Here is a 21,204-nt window from a genome sequence, read left to right on the forward strand (position 1 = left end):
GAAAGAATATAGTGGCAAGAGAACATTGCTAATTAGAACACTCTTGATTATTTATATGTAGATTATTATTTTTTAGAGATTTATTTATTTGAAAGAGTTATAGAGCTAGAACGAGAGAGATCTTCCATGTGCTAGGTCACTCACTACCCATATGGCCTCAATTGCTGGGCCAGGCTGAAAACAGGAGCTAGGAGCTTCTTCAGGTCTACCATATGGGTGGCAGGGGCCTAACCACTCGTTCGATCTTCTGCTGCCTTCCTAGGCCATTAGCAGGAAGCTTTATTGGAAGTGGGGCAGCTGGGGTAAGACCAGTGTAGTACATATGTGATGCTGGTTGTGGCTTTACTCACTATGCTAAAACAGCAGTCCCAAATGTAGATTATTCTTAGTAAAAATTTTCCTTGTAAACTTTGGATAGGCTCTCCAATCATTTATTCATCTGTGTAATCTAGTTTTAGATTGCTCTGAGCCCAAATAGTTAGCTTTTTGGTTATATTTGCCTCTTGACAGGTATTTCTGTAAGAGGTTGATTTTTATTTTTACGTGAATTTTGTCCTTACTGTTGCACATGCTTTGCTGAAAGCCTTTTTTTCTGGCTTAACATTTATCTCAAGTGTGGGTTTGCTGGAGTCCTGATCTTAGGTTCTAATGTAAGTTCTCTCTGGGTAGCAGAATGCTTAGTTTTGTAATCTAGTTTTCAGTTCCCCTTGTCACTGGTGGAAGGCCATTCTCTAAAAAAAGGCTCCTTTTCTTCCCCCACAGTTCCAAGATGAGATGGGATTCTCCAACATGGAAGATGACGGCCCAGAGGAAGAGGAGCACGTGGCTGAGTCTCGGCCTAACTTTAACACCCCTCAAGCCTTACGGTAGGCCAGCCAAGGACCTTGAGACGTAGAATTCAGGAAACGGTGTTCGTGAAATGCAGTAACACGTTCCCATCATCAAGGCGCTTCTGTGGTGATGTAAATATGCAGAGTCCTGTGGGAAGTGAGGAGTCAGGCAGAGAGTCTCCTTATTATGGGACAGTGCGGCTGTAGACCAAGCTGTGTCTGTTTGGGAAGGGAGAAAGAACAGTAGCTGGCATCCAGAGCAGCTTCTCCAGATGAGTGTGCTGGAGAAGTGTGTAGGACTGTGTGGCCAGCCACAGAAACCACCCCAAGTCAGAATATCCAGCGTGTCCCCTTTTTGGCCGTGTTTGTCATGAGCATCAGGGGAATGTTACTGATGGTTTGTCAGTCACCTTGGCATCAGTGGGGCCTGCAGTGATGCTCCTGGAGTCTGAGTCTCGTGTTGTTGACGTGTCTGTTATGTCAGCTGTAGAGCGAAGGCTGTAGTCTTTCTCCCAGTTACTGTGGAGCATTTGTGTCTGTTCTTTAATCTGTTATGGTCCAGTGTGACTAGAGGGCGAGATGTAGTTTGTGCTGCGGGTGGCACACAGCAGTTGGCAGAATTGGGGTTCATGGTGAAAGGACATTGTGCAGGCTGTCTCAGCACACCGTTTGAAGGCGTAAGATGTGTTGTGGACTTAAGGAAATCTTCGTTTATCTCCTTTTGGGGGTAGGTTTGAGGAACCACTGGCCAACTTGCTAAATGAACAACATCGGACTGTGAAGGAGCTCCTCGAACAGCTGAAGATGAAGAAATCTTCAGCTAAGCCGCAGCAGGAGGTAGAGAGGGTCAAGCCTCGGGCTGAGAAAGTTCCTCAGACTCTGATTCTGGACCCAGCACAGAGGAAGAGGCTGCAGCAGCAGATGCAGCAGGTGAGACTCTCCTTGCTCATGTGTGTATGGATTATCGCACTAGCTTTTGACACTGAAGTCCAACGTACGCAACCTCGTAAAAATGACAGGCGGGTGTCTTGCTACCCTTGGAAGCTGTGGACCCTCGAATGTTGACATCTTAATCACCCAAGAGTCATCATGTTTGTGCCCTTGTGGCTCAGGCAAGAAATTCTGATGGTATTCAGAATTACAGACTTTTAAAGAGTCCTTTGTAACCCATTCTGGAATGGAAGAGCCTCACTGCCAGAGGTGGTGTTTGCTTCCGTCTAACTCATTCGTTCTGGGTTTGTCATTTGGCTTAAGGAAACAGTGTCTTGGAGATTGATGCCAAGATCCTTTGCTCTGGTGGGCTCTCCAGAAAGCAAAATGTGCGATACAGTTGCAGGTGTCTTAGGAAGAGCTCCCTGGTTCCTGAAATGGCAACGGCGCGTCACCTTGTTTTTTTTTCCCTCCCCAGCATGTTCAGCTCTTGACGCAAATCCACCTTCTTGCCGCCTCCAACCTCAATCTCAGTTCAGAGGCCAGTACCACCAAGATATTTCTTGTAAGCTTCCAGATATCCCTAATGATAAATTAATTTGAGTATGAATTCAGGTTGGCAGGGGTGGGCTTTGTGGCAGCGTGGACAAAGCCACTGCTTGGGATGCATCTTAAACCTTCGTTCTGCCCTGGGGAGTGGACAGTGCATCCACAAACTGAGGACCAGTCAGTCCAATAAAACAGAAGTGAGTGAATGCATCACAGAAACAGCCCTGAGTCCCCGAGGGCTCACTGAAGAGCAGTCTTTGTGGGACAGTGTAGTAGGAAGGCAGCCTCTGAGAGGTGGAGGGACCGGGATTTAGTATTCGATGTCCACTGTGTCCTTTTTCTCAGAAAGAGCTGGGAATGTTTGCTCAGAGCTCCGTCGCCCTTCACCATCAGTTCAACCCCAAGTTTCAAACCTTGTTCCAACCCTGTAATTTGATGGGAGCTATGCAGCTCATTGAAGACTTCAGTACACACGTCAGCGTTGACTGGAGTCCTCGCAAAACTGTGAAGAAGACTGGTAAGGAACAGTTGTTAACTTCAAGGTGTTTCTTGCAGTGAGACTTGGAGTCTTATCCCACAGAACATTTCCAGGGATGATTTCCTAGGAAGGAAGATCATAGGATATTCATAGTTCTTTGCTTCTGACTTTTATCCTCCGTTTGTACTTACTTTTGAGGTTCTAGAATTACATGGTAATATTTGGGCTTAGGTAAGGCATGGAGGCAGTGGGCAGCAGGGTAGCGAGTGAAAGAAAGAAATGTGGAGTCAGAGCTAAGAATTGGACTTGAATGATAAGGGCTTAAACGTAAGCAGTGAGATCCCCATAGACGGGGTGGTTACGATGGATGTTTAGTGGTAAAGTTTGATCATGTTTTGATTTTTCTTTAAGATCAGCTCATTCCCATAGTGATTATAGGTTAGGTATGTGCAGTTTGAAATGTTGATGTGAGAGTTAGGCACAATGTTTTTAAGAAATTTGCAAGTTTCATTTCTATTTGCATTATGTTGGTAATTTTTCAGAAAATATTTGCTGTTCCCTGTAACCAAGTGTTTGCTTCTTTTTTTCTTTCTCTCTCTCTCTTTTTTTTTTTTTTAAATTAAAAATTTACTCATTTGTTGTAGAGGCACAGTTGCAGAGAGAGGGAGAGATAGAGGTTTCCAACCACTGGTTCACTCCCTTAATGGATGCAATGGGAGGAGCTGGGCCTGTCCAAAGGCAAGAGCCGGAGCTTCTTCTGGGTCTCCCACGTGGGTGCAGGGGCCCACGTACTTGGGCCACATTCTTCTGCTTTCCCAAAGCATTAACAGAGAGCTGGATCATAAGAGGAGCAGCTGGGACATGAACTGTTGCCCATCTGGGCTGCTGGTGTCAAAGGCAGAGGCTTAACCTACTATGCCACAGTGCTGGCCTCCAGTGTTTGCTTCTGATTTGTTTCCTGATTTAGCCAAGTATTTGGAGTTTATTTTCTATTAGGCTTGTCTTTGGATTTGATTTAAAATCTCTGAACCTTATCATTAAATTGGATATGTGAGTGGTCTTCAAAAATTAATGGAATATCTATTATGAAAAGACAACAAGATTTCAGAATATTTTTCATGAAATGAATTTATTTTTTTAAAAGTTGATTTATTTATTTGAAAGTCAAAGTTTACAGAGACAGAGGGCAAGACAGATTTTCCACTGTTGGTTTACCTCCCAGATGGCCACAACAGCCAGGGCGGGGTATGGTCAAAAGTCACCTTAAGGAGCTTCTCCATGTCTCCCACGTGGGCAGCAGGGTTCCTAAATGCTTGGGCCAACCTCTGCTGCTTTTCCCAGGTCATTATCAGAGAGCTGCATCAGAAGTGGAGCAGCTGGGACATGAAATGGTACCCATAGTGTGTTAAGAGTTTGCATAGAGGGCCTGGCACTGTGGCACAACAGGTTAACGCCCTGGCCTGAAGCGCCGGCATCCCATATAGGCACCAGTTCTAGTCCCGGCTGCTCCACTTCCAATCCAGTTCTCTGCTATGGCCTGGGAAAGCAGTAGAAGATGGCCCAAGACCTTGGGCCCCTGCCCCCATGTGGGAGACCTGGAAGAAGCTCCTGGCTCCTGGCTTTGGATCAGCACAGCTCCGGCTGTTGCGGCCAACATCCAACTTTGACTTTCTAATAAATAAATAAATCTTTATTAAAGAAAAAAGAGTTTACATAGAAAAGAATAAGAATCAACTTTTACTGGCATCAAATCCCTTTAGGCATGGGGTCAGCGCCATGGCTCACTTGGTTAATCCTCCGTCTGTGGCAACGGTATCCCAGATGGGCGCCGTGTTCTAGTCCCAGTTGCTCCTCTTCCTGTCCAGCTCTCTGCTGTGGCCTGGGAGGGCAGTGGAGGATGGCCCAAGTGCTTGGGCTCCTGCATCTGCATGGGAGACCAGGAAGAGGCACTGGGTTCCTGGCTTCGGATTGTCACAGCACCGGCCATGGTGGCCATTTGGGGAGTGAACAACGGACGGAAGACCTTTCTCTCTGTCTTTCTTTCACTGTCTATAGCTCTACCTGTCAAATAAAAAAAAATCCCTTTAGGCATGTATGAGATTGGGAAAGACTGGAAATTTTGGGGGTGGAGGGTGGATAGGTGGGAGAGGATCAGATTAGACAAAGGCAGCTCTACCTAAACGCAGATGTGCATTCACAACGTTTTGTGAAGCCCTCCTGTGTCCTAGAATTCCGTTTATCACAGGTATTTCTTTTTTTTTTTTCTTCCTTCCTTTCTCTCTCTCTCTCTCTCTCAGATTTACTTATTCATCTATTCGAAAGGCAGAGTTACTGAGAACAGAGGCAGAGAGAGAGAGAAGTTGTCCATCTGCTGGTTCATTCCCCAAATGGTCGCCAGGAGCTTCTTCCACATCTCCCATTTGGGTGCAGGGGCCCAAGAACTTGGGCCATCCTCCACTGCTTTCCCAGCCCATTGCAGAGAGCTGTATTGAAACAGGAGCAACCAAGGCCTGAACTGGCGCCCATATGGGATGCTGGCACTGCAGGCGGTGGCTTTACCTGCTACACCACAGTGTTGGCCCCTATTTCTTCTTACAGCTTCTGAATTTCCCTGTTTGCCAAAGCAAGTGGCTTGGATCCTGGCCACCAGCAAGGTTTTCATGTATCCAGAGCTACTTCCGGTGTGTTCCCTGAAGGCAAAGAATCCCAAGCATAAGATGACCTTCACCAAAGCTGAAGACAAGTAAGTGTTGACGTGGGGAATTGGAACAGGCTGTCCCCAGGAAAATACAGAATTCTTGAGGTGCTGAGGAAGAAAGTAGGACGGGTAGACTAAGTCATGGACACAAAAGGAAGCACAGGTGCATGGTTTATAGTGTGTGCCAGATACTGCTCTTCCCAGGGAGTGGCATGTGCATTTTTGAAACATTTAAATCACCGTATCTTGTATTTATTTATTTATTTATTTATTTATTTATTTTTCCGTCCCAGGTTAGCTGCCGGCCCCCCCGGCCTCTGCGGAGGGGCGGCACCCCTGCCGCTTTCCCTGCTTCCGCAGAGGAGCGGCACACTGCCGGCCGGCTCTCAGGGGTTCCTCAGATGTTTCCCTCAGATGTTCCTCTGTATCTTGTATTTATTGTTTTTTTTTTTTTTTTTTTTTAAGATTTATTTATTTATTGGAAAGTCAGAGTTACACAGAGAGAGGAGAGGCAGAGAGAGAGAGAGAGATCTTCCATCTGTTGGTTCCTCAATTGGCCTCAATAGCCAGAGCTGTGCCAACCTGAAGCCAGGAGCCTGGAGCTTCTTCTGGGTCTCCCACATGGGTGCAGGAGCCCAAGGTCTTGGGCCATCTTCTACTGCTTCCCCAGGTCATAGCAGAGAGCTGGATTGGAAGTGGAGCAGCCAGGTCTCGAACCAGTGCTCATATGGGATGCTGGTGCTTCAGACCAGGGTGTAAACCTGCTGTGACACAGCACCGGCCCATGATGGAAACCTCTCAACCAGGGGGCTCAGCATCGCTTCAATTCACCATAGCTGAGTGCTGGCCAGGGGAAAGGGTGTCTTGCCAGAAGGCAGCTACAGTCTTGGGGAAAGAAAGTCCAAAGAAGCCTTTTTCTCGTATCTTGTATTTATTGTAATACCAATCATGTAATGCTATTGAAGAAAATTTTTCCAAAGAAAAAACTTTTTATCTGTTTTCCTACTGTGCCCAGATATATTTTTTCTTTTTTTTTCAAAGATTTATTTATTTGAAAATCAGAGTTACACAGAGAGAGGGGAGGAGGAGAGGCAGAGAGAGAGAGAGAGAGAGAGAAAGTCTTCCATCCGATGGTTCACTCCCCAGATGGCTGCAATGGCCGGAGCTGCATCAATCCCAAGCCAGGAGCCAGGAACTTCTGGGTCTCCCATGTGGTTGCAGGGGCTCATGCACTTGGGCCCTCTTCCACTGCTTTCCCAGGTGCATTAGCAGGGAGCTGAATCAGAAGTGGAGTAGGCGGGACTCACACCTGTGCCTATATGGGATTCTGGCACTGCAGGCGGTTGCTCAGCCTACTGTGTACACCAGTACCTTAACCATAGTTAGTAGCCCTACAATAGAACTGTTATGGGCATTTTTGTGTGTGTGTGTGTGTAAGATTTTTAAAATTTATTTGAAAGGCACAGTTAGAGAGAGGGAGAGATAGATATTCCATCTGCTGGTTCACTCCCCAAATGGCTGCAGTGTCCTGGCCTGGGCCAGGCTGAAGTCAGGAGCCTGGAGCTTCCTCCGTGTCTCCTACATAGGTACAGGGCCCATGCACTTTGGCTATCTTCCACTGCTTTTCCAGGCACATTAGCAGGGAGCTGGATTGGAACTGGAGCAGCCAGGTCTAAAACTCGTGCCCGTATGAGATGCTAACATTGCAGGCAGGGGCTTAACTTGCTATGCCACAATGCTGGTGCCCTGTTTTGCTGTACTTAGTAAGGTTTCACCAAGGAACGTTGTGCATGGAGGTTTTTAAAATATTTTGAGTGGGTTAATTTCCATGAGTAAGATGGCTTGAGAAAGATTCTAAACATGATTATGTTTCTTTATGCATATTACCAGACTGCCATCAGGAAATCTATACGTTTGTAGCCGAAATTGTGTATGTTTTATTAGGAGGTAGTGCTGGTGCTGGTTTAATTCTGTAATCTGGTACTTGTTTATTTGTTAAATGTTTGTTTTATTAGAATTGCCCTCTTTTCTTTCATCTTTGAACTATCTTTGTATTTTCAGTGAAAAACTCATCATGATCTGATTTTTTAAATGTTTTATGTCTGGTTTATTCCCACTTGGGAATTTCTTTTTGTTTTTTATTCACAGTAATTAATAGCATTCACAAATGTGTGTAATTTTCTGTTGAGTAGCTTCAACTTGTACAAGAACTGGATAGAAAAAAGTAGATTGTTAAATGTGTGGGAAGGGTTTCAGACGAAAGAAGTCAGGTTTCATGTCATTGGTCCTTTCTCAGTTTGTTAGCTTTAGGACTGAAGCATTTTGAGGGGACTGAGTTTCCTAAGCCACTCATCAGCAAGTATCTCCTGACCTGCAAGACTGCCCACCAACTGACGGTGAGAATCAAGAACCTCAACATGAACCGAGCTCCTGACAACATCATTAAGGTGAGTGCTTCCTGCTCCACCTCGGTACTCCACCTGGGCGCCCTGCGTGTGCTGGGCTCCGTGTCAAGAGGGATTTCCTTTTACCTAAGGCTGATTCCTCTCACCGAGCACTGGGCTAATTCCCCTCCTGCTGCCTTTTCAGGGACATTGACCCAGTGTTCTCTCCTGGAGCACCTTCCTTCCCTCCCTCTCTAGGGGTATTCCCCCGAATACAGGGCACTTCGAAGTGTTTTGACAAAAGTGCATAGCTTTTTTTTTTTTTTTAAAGATCTATTTTATTTATTTGAAAGAGTTACAGAGAGAGGTAGAGCCAGAGAGAAATGTCTTCCATTTCCTGGTTCACTCCCCAGAAGGGCGCAACGGCTGGAGCTGGTCTTATCAGAAGCCAGGAGCCAGGAGCTTCTTCTGGGTCTCCCACCTGGGTGCAGGGGCCCAAGCACTTGTGCCATCTTTTTTACTGCTTTCCCAGGCCACAGCAGAGAGCAGCCAGGACTTAACGGGGGCCCATATGGGGTGCTGGTGCTGCAGGCCAGGGCTTTAACCTGCTGCGCTACAGCACTGGCCCCAGCTTTTTTTTATTATCGTTTTCCATAAACTTTGAAGACCCTTCATATAAAATTGTTCAAGTGTTGAAAAATTTTATATATGTATGTTTCTCCCTAGCTGCTGTTTTTCTTTTACTCTAATCTTTAAAGGCTGGACAGAATTCCATTTATATCTTTCTATTTAACTCTTTTTTTTTTATTTAGATATTTCTATCAAAGTTAGTATTTAAACAGTCAAGTTTTAAATGATTTTATGGGTCCAGTAATTCTATACGGTGAGTATTCGGTGCCAGGATTAAGATACCACGTGGGATAACCACAAATAATATTGCAGTGTCTGTGTTCAAGTTCTGGCTCCACTTCTGATTCCAACTCTGAGTGGAAGGCAGCACGTGATGGCTTAAGTATTTGTATCCCTGCCACCTAAATGGGAGACTCAGATTGAGTTCTAGGCTCCTGTCTTTTTTTTTTTTTTGACAGGCAGAGTGGACAGTGAGAGAGAGAGAGACAGAGAGAAAGGTCTTCCTTTGCCGTTGGTTCACCCTCCAATGGCCGCCGCGGCCAGTGCGCTGCGGCCGGTGCACCGCGCTGATCCGATGGCAGGAGCCAGGTGCTTCTCCTGGTCTCCCATGGGGTGCAGGACCTAAGCATTTGGGCCATCCTCCACTGCACTCCCGGGCCACAGCAGAGGGCTGGCCTGGAAGAGGGGCAACCGGGACAGAATCTGGCGCCCCAACCAGGACTAGAACCTGGTGTGCTGGCGCCGCAAGGTGGAGGATTAGCCTGCTGAACCGCTGCGCCGGCCAAGGCTTCTGTCTTGAGATTCTCCTAGCCCTAGCTGCTTGGCCGTTTGGTGAGTGAAATAGTGGGTAGAAAAATCTTTGTCTCATTCTTTTCCCTGCTTTTCAAATAAAAATTCTTAAAAATTAATTTTCTTTCTTGCTTTGCTTTATTTTCTTTTTTTTTTCTTTTTTTTTGCTAACCAGGGTGTGTTAGATGGCATATTCACTTCCATATCTGGGTATTTTGGATTTAGATATTATTTATTAACTTTAAACAAAGTGGAAGATGTAGCTCTGTCTGCATTCTTTGTTAAGATTTATTTATGCCGTGCCACAGCTCAGTAGGCTAATCCTCCACCTGCAGCGCCGGCATACCGGGTTCTAGTCCCAATTGGGGCACCGGATTCTGTCCCGGTTGCCCCTCTTCCAGGCCAGCTCTCAGCTGTGGCCCGGGAGTGCAGTGGAGGATGGCCCAAGTGTTTGGGCCCTGCACCCGCATGGGAGACCAGGAGAAGCACCTGGCTTCCAGCATTGGATCAGCGTAGTGCACCGGCCGCTGCTGCCACTGGAGGGTGAACCAACAGCAAAGGAAGACCTTTCTCTCTCTCTCTCTCCCTCACTGTCTACTTTGCCTGTCAAAAAAAAAAAAAAAAAAAAAAAAAAGAGATAAAATGTAACATAAATTTCTGTTCTACTCTCTATATTTCTTACATCCAGAATTGTAGATGGAAACATTTTTGAGAAGGTTTTAAGGTTTATTTATTTATTTGAAAGGAGGAGCATCTTTTAGGTGCCTTAAAATACATTCATGATTTTGCAGGTTTAGTAGACTTTATCCTCCTCTGCCTGACTTAGCAAATTCCATTCCATTAGTATTCATCTGTTGTTCCTGCTCTAGAAAATATTTTTTATCCCTGTTGTGTGTTGTTTTTTGTGTAACATCTTTTTTTTTTTTTCATTTAAATATTGATATATGTATTTAAAAGGCATAGTAATAGAAAGGAGAGACAAAGACAGATCTTCTGTCTTCTAGTTCACTCCCTAAATGGTCACCATGGCTGGAGCTTGGCCATTCCAAAGCCAGAAGCCTGGACTTCGGCTGCATTTCCCACAGGGTTGGCAGGGGTCCAAGCAATTGAGCCATCTTCTATTGCTTTCCTAGGGACAATAGCAGGGAGCTAGATGGGAGCAAAGCTGCTGGTACTCAAACTAGCAGTCTGATATGGAATGCTGGCATCTCAAGTGACAGACAAACCCTTCGTGCCACAACCACGAATACTTTGTGCTTTTTTCACTTAAAATATGATTACTGATCTACTTGATGTATCTCCCACTGGTCTGCACACTACTTGAGAGGAGGAATGGCTTCTCCTGGCTGTGTGTCGGGGTTTAAGCTTTGCACATAGAAAGGACCCCAGCATATGCTAGATGAGTAGATAATTTTTGTCAGTGGTTTAAGTTCAATTCTTTTCATTTACCCTTAAAGCTGAACCTTAGTCTTTTTTCCCATCATTTGCTTAAAAGGAAGCTTCCATTGTCCAAGATGAGGGTTGAGGCACTCTGTATTGTACCTGCTGAGTAGGAGCAAAAAAAAATTTTTTTTTTTAAGATTTATTTATTTGAAAGGCAGAGTTACAGAGAGGCAGAGAGAGGGGGTGGGTTTCTACCTGCTGCTTCACTCCGCAGATGGCCACAATGGCCAGAACTGGGCCGACCCAAAGCCAGGAGCAATGAACTTCTTCCAGGACTACCATGTGGGTGCAGGGGCTCAAAGATCCGGGCCATCTTCCACATCTTTCCTAGGCCGTATCAGAGAGCTGGATTGGAAATGGAGCAGCCGGGAAACGAACGGGAGCACATATGAGATGCCGGCACTGTAGGCGGTGGCTTTACTTGCTAGACCACAGTGCCAGCCCTGGGAGCAAATCTTATGGAAGATTACTCTGACCTGCTTTTTTTGTCTGTGACCTAAACTCTCCCCTTCCTGGAAATTAGAATGGAGATCCTTAGTCCAGAAGTTTTGAGCAATTTAAAAGTCTTTATTAGAGATTAGTTTAAATTGAAATCCCAAATCACTAAGCATATGCTTTTTTAAAGTGTATGGATGGGCCGGCGCTGGGGCTCACTAGGCTAATCCTCCGCCTTGTGGCACGGGCACACCGGGTAGTAGTCCCGGTCGGGGCACCGGATTCTGTCCCGGTTGCCCCTCTTCCAGGCCAGCTCTCTGCTGTGGCCAGGGAGTGCAGTGGAGGATAGCCCAAGTGCTTGGGCCCTGTACCCCATGGGAGACCAGGAGAAGCACCTGGCTCCTGCCATCAGATCAGCGTGGTGCGCCGGCCGCAGCGCACCGACTGTGGCGGCCATTGGAGGGTGAACCAACAGCAAAGGAAGACCTTTCTCTCTGTCTCTCTCTCTCACTGTCCACTCTGCCTGTCAAAAAATAAATAAATAAATAAAGTGTATGGATATTCATGTGTGCCTGTATATCTCAAACAGCAGGCCATGTTTCTTGGAGGAAGGTAAGGTGTGTCTTGTTTCTTCCTGCCCAGTTTTATAAGAAGACTAAGCAGCTGCCTGTCTTACTGAAGTGCTGTGAGGAGATCCAGCCACATCAGTGGAAGCCACCGGTGGAGAGGGAAGAACACCGCCTCCCCTTCTGGCTAAAGGTACAGCCCTCCTCCAAGGCTGTTGGGAACGGAAGGACACAGAATTCTGGGAGAAATTTCCAGGGCTCCTTTAAGCTTCTAACATTTTACTAATAGATAGAACTAGGACTTCAGCAATCTTCCTCATTTCTTTTCCCTTGTCAGTTTTCTGCCTTTCCCCCAGGTGAGTTTCTAGAACCTTTTCAAAACTATAGGTATAATAATAATTTGCTGAAGAAAATTCAGCAACTAGTTTCTAGAGCATATAATTAGAATGTTGTCTTTGTAGAAAGTTGGTATGCGGAAAAACCCATCTTGGAAAGGTCTCCTGAGCCTGTATTGCAGAGGTCCCTAATCTAGAAAGCTGTGTTCTTTGTCGCGAACTGTTACACGCGCGGGATCAGAGTGTTCTTGCTCCCCACAGGCCAGTCTGCCATCCATCCAGGATGAACTGCGCCGCCTGGCTGGTGGTGCGAGAGAGGCAGGCAACGGGACTGGAACCGCTGAGATCGGCGCAGAACAAGGACTGGAGAAAAACGGAGCAGAGCTGGGAAGTGAAACTCAGTACCCACTGCTGTTGCCCAAAGGTGTAGTCCTGAACCTAAAGCCAGTTGCCAACCGGTTTTCCAGGAAGGCTTGGAGTCAGAAGCGGTCATCAGTGCTGAAGCCCCTCCTTATCCGACCTAACCCCTCTCTCCAGCCTGGCTTCAACCCTGGGAAAACTCCAGCCCGGTCAACGCAGTCAGAAGCCCCTCCCAGCAAAATCGTGCGGATCCCTCACCTGATCCATCCGGCCACTGGCACACCAGCAGTTCCCGGTGTCTCTCCGCTGGGGATCAATGGGACTGATAGTTTTGATTCGTCAACAGCACTGCCTACTATGTCCTTGGAGGCCAGGCCCAGCTTCCCTCTGTCTGATAGCCAGACTGTGCTCTCCTCTGCCCCCGTGCCCAAGATAATGCTGCCTTCACTTGGTCCATCCAAGTTCAGAAAGCCATGTGTTAGACGGAGATCCTCAAAGCGAAAGGGTTCCAAGTCTTCTCCCTGTCTGAAAACCGCCCCCTTAATCTCCCCCCCACCAGTTATCTTTACTGTTCCTGCCACCACCGTGAAGGTTGTGAGCCTGGGCAGTGGCTGTAACGTGATCCAGCCTGTTAATGCAGCTGTGGCCCAGAGCCCCCAGACCATTCCCATCACCACCCTCTTGGTTAACCCTACTTCCTTCCCCTGTCCACTGAACCAGCCCCTCGTGGCTTCCTCCATCTCACCCTTAATTGTTTCCAGCAACTCTGTGAATCTTCCTGTACCACCCACCCCTGAAGATGAGGCCCATGTGAATGTGGACATTGCTTGTCCTTTGGTTGAAGGGCAGAGTGCCTTTCAAAGCCCAGTGCCCAAATTGGAACCCCAGGAACTATCTCCTGTGTGTGCAACTGTCTTCCCCAAAGAGGAGCGCAGCCCAGGGCCTCCAGTAGCAAACAGAGAAAGCCAGGAAGGACTGTCAGAGAACTGTGCCTATTGGACTGTTGTGAAAACAGAGGAGGGGATACAAATGCTGGAGCCTCTGCCTCCGCGCCTCCAGGAACATCTGAACTCTGCCCCCGGGGGTCTGGATGGAACGGTCAAGGTGGAACCTGAAGATGCCGGGGAGGAAGTCTCCAGTGGACCCCCTGTGCAGGACGTTTGTGATGGAGTCAAAGAAGAGCACTCCGTGGAAATGGACATTGTCTCTGCAGGGGAGGGGTCGAGCAGTGCCAGGGACGTGAAGAAACAGACAGTGATACGGAAGGAGGGGGAGAAGGGCCCACCAGCTAAAGCCCCTTCAGCCTCTCAGGAGCCTGCTGATGAAGGGAACTCTGGGGAAGTGAGCAGATCGCCACAGAAGGCCTTGTCCTCCGTGGACCCTGAAATGCTGCATAGCAGCACCCCTGGGAAGCCCGAAGACTCCTCCACCGTCGATGGGCAGTCAGCGGGGATCTCTGCTGGGCCAGAAACTTTTTTTTTTTATAATACACATTTTCCATGAATTATAGGCCACACTGTGTGGATTTTTGAATTCTGTATGCAGGAAACGTGGTGTGAGAGGTAAGCCTGGCTCAGCCGAGTCAGCTCCATGTCTGTGCAGTGCAAGTGCACCACGTGGCATGACCAGGAGGTAGCGGCCACTGCACATTGAGAAAGGAAGCTACAGAGTGAGCGCGGCTCTGTGCTGGTCTTGCCACAGGCTATGTCTTCATGAGGAACATGCACTGTTTTCTGAGATAAACAGGGCACGGGGCCTCACACAGGACAGTCAGGTGAGAACAGTTCAAACACCTGCGCGAACTTATCTAGCCGTCAGCGCAATAAAAGGAGAAGTTCCTGAGCGTCTCTTCTCTGCAGAGGCGCCACGTGAACCATGTGTTCTGGGGAAGGGCGGACGCAGGGGAGAGCCAGTAGATCCCCTCCGGGATCCTCCAGCGGCTTTACAGCCACCCACTGTAGATGGGAAGGCCACGTGAGACCCAGCCCTCGGCACCGGCCTGACCGACTCACCTGGTGGGGCTCTGCTGGCCTCCACTTCCGGAGCCGTCTTGGGGGAGGCGGAGGTGGAAGGGGGCTTCTCGGCAGCGTCTCCAACCGCCTCATCAGTCATTTCGTCCTCTTTCTGCAGGCTCTCCATCCCCTCGGCTTCTTCCTCTTCCTCCTCTTCCGGCTCGGAGTTCTCCTCCTGGGAGTTCTCTTCCTCAGACTCCCCCTCCTGACTCATGCGCCTTTCAGATGCCAGCCAAGTCAGCTTCTCCATAGTTTCCTGCAACCCCCAAAGAGCACTCACAATGGCTCCGGCAGGCTCACTACGGCTCCCAGCTCACAGAGCTGTACCGGGGCTCCTACGATAAAGAGCGGGCCCCCACACCTGTGAGGAGCAGCAGGAGTCCCAGGATGTAGGAACCTGGTGTGAGAGGTAAGTCTGGCTCACACCTGCTTTCCCAGGCCACAGCAGAGAGCTGGACTGGAAGAGGAGCAGCCGGCACTAGAATCGGCGCCCATATGGGAATGCCGGCGCCACAGGTGGAGGATTAACCTAGTGTGCCACAGCGCTGGCCCCGCCAGCAATTTCTATCTTTTCCTGAGGTTTCCTTCTCATCCTCCAGCCCTAGGTGCATCACCTCTCTTCTCCTGCAAATTCACCTTCATTACGATTTGAGTGAAATATTAGAAAACATATCTTTCAGTATGGGCTCCTTGATGGAGCAGGTTAATCCTCCGTCTGCAGTGTTAGTATCCCATATGGGCGCTGGTTCTAGTACTGGCTGCTCCTATTCTGGCTCTCTGCAGTGCACTGGGAAGGCAGTGGAGGATGGCTCAAGTGCTTGGGCCCCTGCACCCGTGTGGGAGGCCCAGGGTTAACTCCTGGCTCCTAGCTTTTGATCATTGCAGCTCCGGCCATTGGGCCATCTGGGGAGTAAACCAATGAAGGAAGACCTTTCTCTGTGTCTCTCCCTCTCACTGCGGTTCTACCTCTCAAATAAAATTTTTTAAAAAACAAAACAAAACATAGTTGCCACTTAAATCAGTTTCATGGCTGGGGTTGTGGTACTGGGGTTAAGCTGTGCCTGATGCCAGCATCCCATATTGGAGCACCAATTTGATACCTGGCTGCTCCACTTCTCATCCAGCCCCATTCTGCTGCTGCCTAAGAAGGCAGCAGCAGATGGTTCACGTTCTTGGGCCCTTTCCACCCATGTGGGAGACATAGATAAAGTGCCTGGCTTCTGGCTTCAGCTTGGCTTAGTCCCAGGTGTTGCAGCTATTTGGGGAGTGAACCAGAGGATGGAAGACCTCTTTGTGTGTGTCTCTGTCTCTGATGTTCTACTTTTGCAATAAATGAATTTTTAAAAAGAAATGGTACGATGGGCCAATGCTGTGGCATAGCAGGTAAAGCTGCTCCCTGCAGTGCTGGCATCCCATATGGGCACTGATTGGAGTCCTGGCTGTTCCACTTCTGATTCAACTCTGCTGTGGTCTGTGAAGGCAGTAGAAGATGTCCCAATTCCTTGGGCCCCAGCACCTACATGGGAGGCTCAGAAGAAACTCCTGGCTTTGGATTGGCCCAGCTCCGGCTGTTGCAGCCATTTTGGGAGTAAACCATTGGATGGAAGACCTCTCTATCTCTGCCTCTGCCTTTCAGTAACTCTGACTTTCAAATAAATAAATTGATTAAAAAATACATATATATGGGCTGGTACTGTGGTATAGTGGGTAAGGCCACCGCCTGCAGTGCCGGCATCCATATGGGCACTGGTTCAAGTCCCGGCTTCTTCATTTCCGATACAGCTCTCTGCTATGGCCTAGGAAAGCAGTAGAAGATGGCCCAAGTCCTTGGGCCCCTGCACCCATGTGGGAAACTGGAAGAAGCTCCTGACTCCTGGTTTCAGATTGGCACAGCTCCAGCCCTTGTGGCCAGTTGGGGAGTGGACCAGTGGATGGAGGACCGACCTCTCACTCTCTCTCTATCTCTGCCTCTCCTTCTGTCTCTCTGGAATTCTGACTTTCAAATAAAATAAATAAATCTTAAGAAAAAAAATAAAAAAGAAATGGTTCGAAAGTCCTCCTCAGACATTTTTGTTGTTAATTGTTAATGCTTATTACAGCTTTTCCTGTATTTCAAGGGACCCATTGGCTTCCCTGATCCAGCCTAGAGAGAGACCAAGGCCACTGGGTAACTTGTTGGCCAGCATCATCAGTGAAATGGGCAGAGTCAGACATGGTGGCCAGACCTGGGCTCCTTCAGTGTGGCCACACTGGACCAGTGGGAGGGACTGGAGGTGAGTTTTCTGCTAGGGAATGCAGTTAGGTGTTGGGGTGGGGTGGTTGGCTGTGGCATGGCCTCTTGCCTGTCTCCCCCCAGGGCTCTTTGGGGATACATACCGTGCACAGGCTCGGGAGCGCTCTTTACACCGGGTGTGCAGTGACCCGTGGTAGCCTGGCGGATGCTCTCCAAGGGGAGATGTGGAAAGGGCAGGCCTTCTGTGGCACAGAGTGAGGATTTGCAGGGGGTTGGAGGATGAGGGACCAGGGCACGAGAGCCATGGCTCAGGTGGACCACAGCGCTGCACAGAGGTGCCGACTGGGGAAGCAGCTTAGGGAGAGGCTGGGAGGCTCCGGAGTGGAGCTGCACAGGCTCTGGGTGTCTCAGCTGGGGCTTCTCCTGGGAGGCTGTTGCTCAGGATCCCAGCCCTGGTTTCGCCTCCTCAAGGGGTTAACAAAGTGGAAAGAGACTTGGCTCTTGCCAAGAGCTCCTGGCAGTTGAGCAAATGCCATTGTGTGTGCTCTGTGTCTTGGGCCCTGGATTTGAGGCTGTTTTGTTCCCAGCCCAAATCAGTCCCTTTCTTGCCAGTCTCTTCCCAGCTGCAGCTTGGCCTAGAGCCAGCTTCCACTCCCGGCCTTGGGCAGTGAGTCCATGAGCTGTCTGGAAGAGTCCAGCTGGTTGGTAGCTTTCCCTGGCTGAGGATACCAGGAAAAGTGTGTTGCAAAATATCCTCCAGTGAGGAGAAAGACAGAGGTAGGTAGCTTCAGTAACTACAAGCTTCTTGTATAATTAGGTGAATGCCAGCTTTTGTGGCATCATGATGTTCAGAGTCCACTGTTGGTAGGTATACGTTCAGCATGTATGCCGTGTTGTTTCACAGCAGTTAAGCTTTGGTACGTCATGCTGGCATCCCTTACTGGAATGCCTGTTCAATTTAGCTACTCTGCTTCCTCTCCAGGCCCTCTGCTAATGCATGTGGGGAGGTAATAGATGGTGGCCAAAGTTCTTTGGGCTCTGACACCCATGTGGAAGACCCAGAGTGTTGGTTCCCTGCCTCAGCCCATATGGCCATTTGGAGAGTGAAGCAGTGCATGGAAGATCTCTTTTATTTCCCCCTTTGTCACTCTTCAAATAAATCTTAAAAACAAATCTTATGGTGCACTGTGTGTAGCACAGATGATAAAAACTACCATTTTGGTGTGTAATTTATTGTTTATGACGGGTGTTTTATTAGAACTTTCTCTGAATCAGAACTCATTACATATGTGCCATTTAGAACTGTAGAACTGAGGAAGCTGGACTCAGAAATCCTGCCTGATGCTCTATAGCACTAAAAAGCAGTGTTGGGATTGAAATTCTTAACAACTTTTAAGCAGAGTCTGTAGTACACATTAGGGATAATAAGGAGAGTAAAGACCTAGAGACCACAGCACGTGAGGAAACACGCAAGGAACTGGATTGGAAGGTGTCTGGGAATAATAGCTGTCTATAAATATCATGATTTTAGGTAGTTTGGTGGAAGAGGATCTTGTTAACTTTGGAAAGAACTGGCACCAGCAAGCACAGGTGCCAGGAAGACAGCTTCTGATTCCATGGAAAGAACTAAATTCTAGAACTGCCTCATAGCGGCCAGATGGTCTCATATACACAAGTTGGATCTTTGTAGCTCAGGCACGTTCTAGAAAGGACGTCTCCAAGGCATTGGAATAGATGTCTCTGAAGTACTTTTTCCCTCAAAAGTCCAGGATTCTGTGGCTGGTACTGTGGCGTAGTAGGCTAAGCCTCCGTCTGCGGTGCCGACATCCCATACACGTGCTAATTAGAGTGCCGGCTGCTCCACTTCTGATCTGGCTTCCTGCTAATGGGCCTGGAAAGACTGGAAGGTGGCCCAAGTGCTTGGACCCTGCACCAACATAGGAGACATGGAAGAATCTTCTAGTTCCTGGCTTTGGATCGGTTGAGCTCTGGCTGTTATGGCCCTTTGGTGAGTGAACCAGTGGATGTAAGACCTCTTTCTCTCTGCCTATATTTGTAACACTCTCATATAAAGAGATAATGTTTAAAAAAATTACTGTGACTGCTGCTTGCTGCTCTGTGCCTCCAAGGTCATGGATAATTGAGGGATGGTGTATCGCCAACTGTTAGAGTGCTTGAAATCAAGTGCTTTCTACAACGTGAACAAGTTGTAGTGGCAGTTCTTTAAACAGGAGACTGTAAGGTCTCTGCCCGGCTCCTTCAGCCCCATCGCACCTGCTCCTAAACACAGCCTCTCACTGTGAGGTGGGCCACTGGAGAACAGCGGAATGGGGAGAGCACTGGCGTCAGCCCGATACTGCTCCAGCCCAGGCACAGCTAGTCTGTTTGACTAACAGTTTCTTCCTGAGCCTCGGCTTCCTGAATCTGGAGAATGCACAGGAAGCAGTCATTCCTACCTGAAGGCAACTGTTACCATGAAAGAAACTAAATGTGGTACCGTTTCTTTTCCTGTTTCCATTGAGTTTCCCTCTAATGGCAGCCACTGTATTAAGTGCTACCCTAGCTACCTTCCCAAGGACTCCCCAAGTGCACTGGAGAAAGGAAAGTGTTGGAGAGAAGGCATAAGAAGAAAGAGTAGAGAAAACCAGAGATTGCTCACGCGATCACAAAGGGGACTTGTGTTTTGGAAACAGGACTGAAAGGATAAGGATGGAGAGGGTGAGGCGGAGTTAGCCTTGGGAAGACTGGAAGCGCCGCGTTGCGCGTTGCGTTGCGGGGTGTGGAGCCTGGGTTCTGCCTGCTGTCCTGATCTGGGGCCTTCTCCCCTAGAGCCGGGGGTGGGGGAGCAGCTGGCTTTTGCTCATTTCCAGCCCCGTTCCCTGGTTAGATTATGTCCCCACCCTAAATAGGGGAATCAGACGCTCAGACCTCCTGCCTCCCGGGAGGCACAGCAGCTCTGAAGGGACGGGAAGGTTCCCAGCTGGCAGCAGCTGGCGGGTGAACTGCAGTCACACCGAGGGCGACGCAAGGGAAGTCCATCCGTTAGATTGATTGGACCAGGAAAGCCCAGCGCACAGCTTGAATCCCCCGCAGGGGAAAACGATCGTGGCTTCTGAAGCGGCCCAGGGAGTGTGGTGAAGCTGCTGCTGGGGCCCGCGGGGCTGGGTCGGGGAGCCTTGGCTCCGCGATGACGTAATGCTTTCTCTGGTACACAAAGCGGTCTCCCCCTGGGCTGGGCCTCTCGCCCCTCCCCCTGCGGCCCTGCTCCCGCCCCCTCCAGCCCCCGCGCTCACGGGTGAGTTGCTGGTTTTGAAAAGCCGGCCCGGGAAGCAGGGAACAAAGGCCCCGGAAGGAGAACCTCGGCACTGCCAGGAGGCCCAGAAATAGACATCACGTCATCCCCAGCCCCGCCGCGCCAAGCGCCATTTGGAAGCGAGGGGCCGACCCCACCATTACGGTGCAGAATGGGGGGGTGCAGATTGGGGCTCGCAGGGCTCGCGTGTCCTCCCGGCGCCAGCCTGCAGCTGCCCAGCCGAAGGAGCGGCTTCCTTGTTGCTCCCCGCCCCCGCACCCCTCTTTCCCCAGGAGCGGCCGCCTCCGCTGGCCGCGCGCCACCCAGCCACAGTCTCCAAGCTGCCATCTTGATGTCCCATCCCCCTTGCCACCTCCCTCCCCCGCAGCCCCTAGGAGTGGGAGGGGGAGCAAGGGGCACCGCCCTGCGTGCCCCGAGGGGGAGAGGGGGAGGGCTCGGCCTGCCGCACCTCTCCTCCCCCAGAAGGAGGGGGTCACGTCCTCCGCACGCTCGCTGCTTCTCACCTCCAGCGGTGCTGACAGTGCACCACCACACAGGGGTTTAGCACCCCGGATGCCTCCCCTCGGTCCCATCCCTGCATCGCGCAGCCCCCATCAGGAGCTAGCCACTGCCCGCTCCGCACCGCCGCAGGCCGGCACTGCAAGGCTCTGGTCCCGGCTCCACTCCCTGCCGGGCGGCTGGGCCCCGCTGGCTCTGCACCGGTTCCGAACACCTCCAGCCTGGTTTGCCGGCCTGTACTTACCGAAGCTAGGTCGGATATTGGTGATCTCAGCCATGTCGTAATCAGAGGCGGTTGCTGGAAATGCTTCTGCAGTGGTCCGACCACTCCGGGAGCCGTCGGTCAGCGCCGAGGCCGCCTCGGTGGCGCGCTAGGTCAGGGGAGGGGGCAGGTATGTGGCAGACGCCTCCCGCGACGGTGCAGTCCCTGGTTGCCAGCTGCGCTTGCCTCTTACGATGCTCCAGGGATGCTCTGAGGCAAGGATGCAGGTGCAGCCAGACTGGTCCTGATGCGAGGTAGGCTCCGCCTTCCTCCGAAGGGCCTCGGTAGAAGACTCCGCCCCTGGCCGAAAGGTTCCGGAAGGCAAGCCCCGCCCCCTCCGGAAGGCCTCTGGGAGGGGTTCCCTCCCGCCGCCGAGTGTTCCCGGGGGTGAGGCCCCGCCCCCTGGGGGGGGGCTGTGGGTGCCTAGGGCGGAAGTCGCGAGGGCTGGGGAAGCGGTGT

The 21,204-nt window shown here is 49.8% G+C and overlaps 1 protein-coding gene and 1 long non-coding RNA gene across 12 annotated transcripts in view; one reads left to right on the forward strand and one right to left on the reverse strand.

The window, feature by feature from the left end:
* LOC108177661 (GON-4-like protein) overlaps positions 1 to 16,492 on the forward strand; it is a 34,749-nt gene extending 18,257 nt beyond the window's left edge. For 7 of the 11 annotated variants that reach the window (XM_070077572.1, XM_070077573.1, XM_070077576.1 and 4 more), the window contains 10 exons: positions 763 to 866; positions 1,562 to 1,760; positions 2,239 to 2,325; positions 2,655 to 2,826; positions 5,386 to 5,530; positions 7,782 to 7,932; positions 11,809 to 11,925; positions 12,329 to 13,989; positions 14,558 to 14,848; positions 16,222 to 16,492. In XM_070077572.1, coding sequence (XP_069933673.1) covers positions 763 to 866; positions 1,562 to 1,760; positions 2,239 to 2,325; positions 2,655 to 2,826; positions 5,386 to 5,530; positions 7,782 to 7,932; positions 11,809 to 11,925; positions 12,329 to 13,930 — 2,577 coding nt within the window. In that variant the 3' untranslated portion in view covers positions 13,931 to 13,989; positions 14,558 to 14,848; positions 16,222 to 16,492. Of the gene's footprint in view, positions 1 to 762; positions 867 to 1,561; positions 1,761 to 2,238; positions 2,326 to 2,654; positions 2,827 to 5,385; positions 5,531 to 7,781; positions 7,933 to 11,808; positions 11,926 to 12,328; positions 14,202 to 14,557; positions 14,849 to 16,221 lie in introns of all 11 variants that reach the window. The other 4 variants (XM_070077574.1, XM_070077578.1, XM_070077569.1 and 1 more) reach the window with 2 other exon arrangements.
* On the reverse strand, positions 6,506 to 21,026 carry LOC138850531 (uncharacterized). Its single transcript, XR_011390380.1, has 3 exons — positions 20,728 to 21,026; positions 14,440 to 14,695; positions 6,506 to 6,761 (listed from the first exon to the last, which is right to left on the reverse strand). It is a non-coding gene; the product is annotated as an uncharacterized lncRNA (long non-coding RNA).
* Positions 21,027 to 21,204: the final 178 nt, after the last annotated feature.

Source organism: Oryctolagus cuniculus, chromosome 7 (assembly GCF_964237555.1).
Source record: "Oryctolagus cuniculus chromosome 7, mOryCun1.1, whole genome shotgun sequence".
Taxonomy (NCBI): Eukaryota; Metazoa; Chordata; class Mammalia; order Lagomorpha; family Leporidae; genus Oryctolagus; species Oryctolagus cuniculus.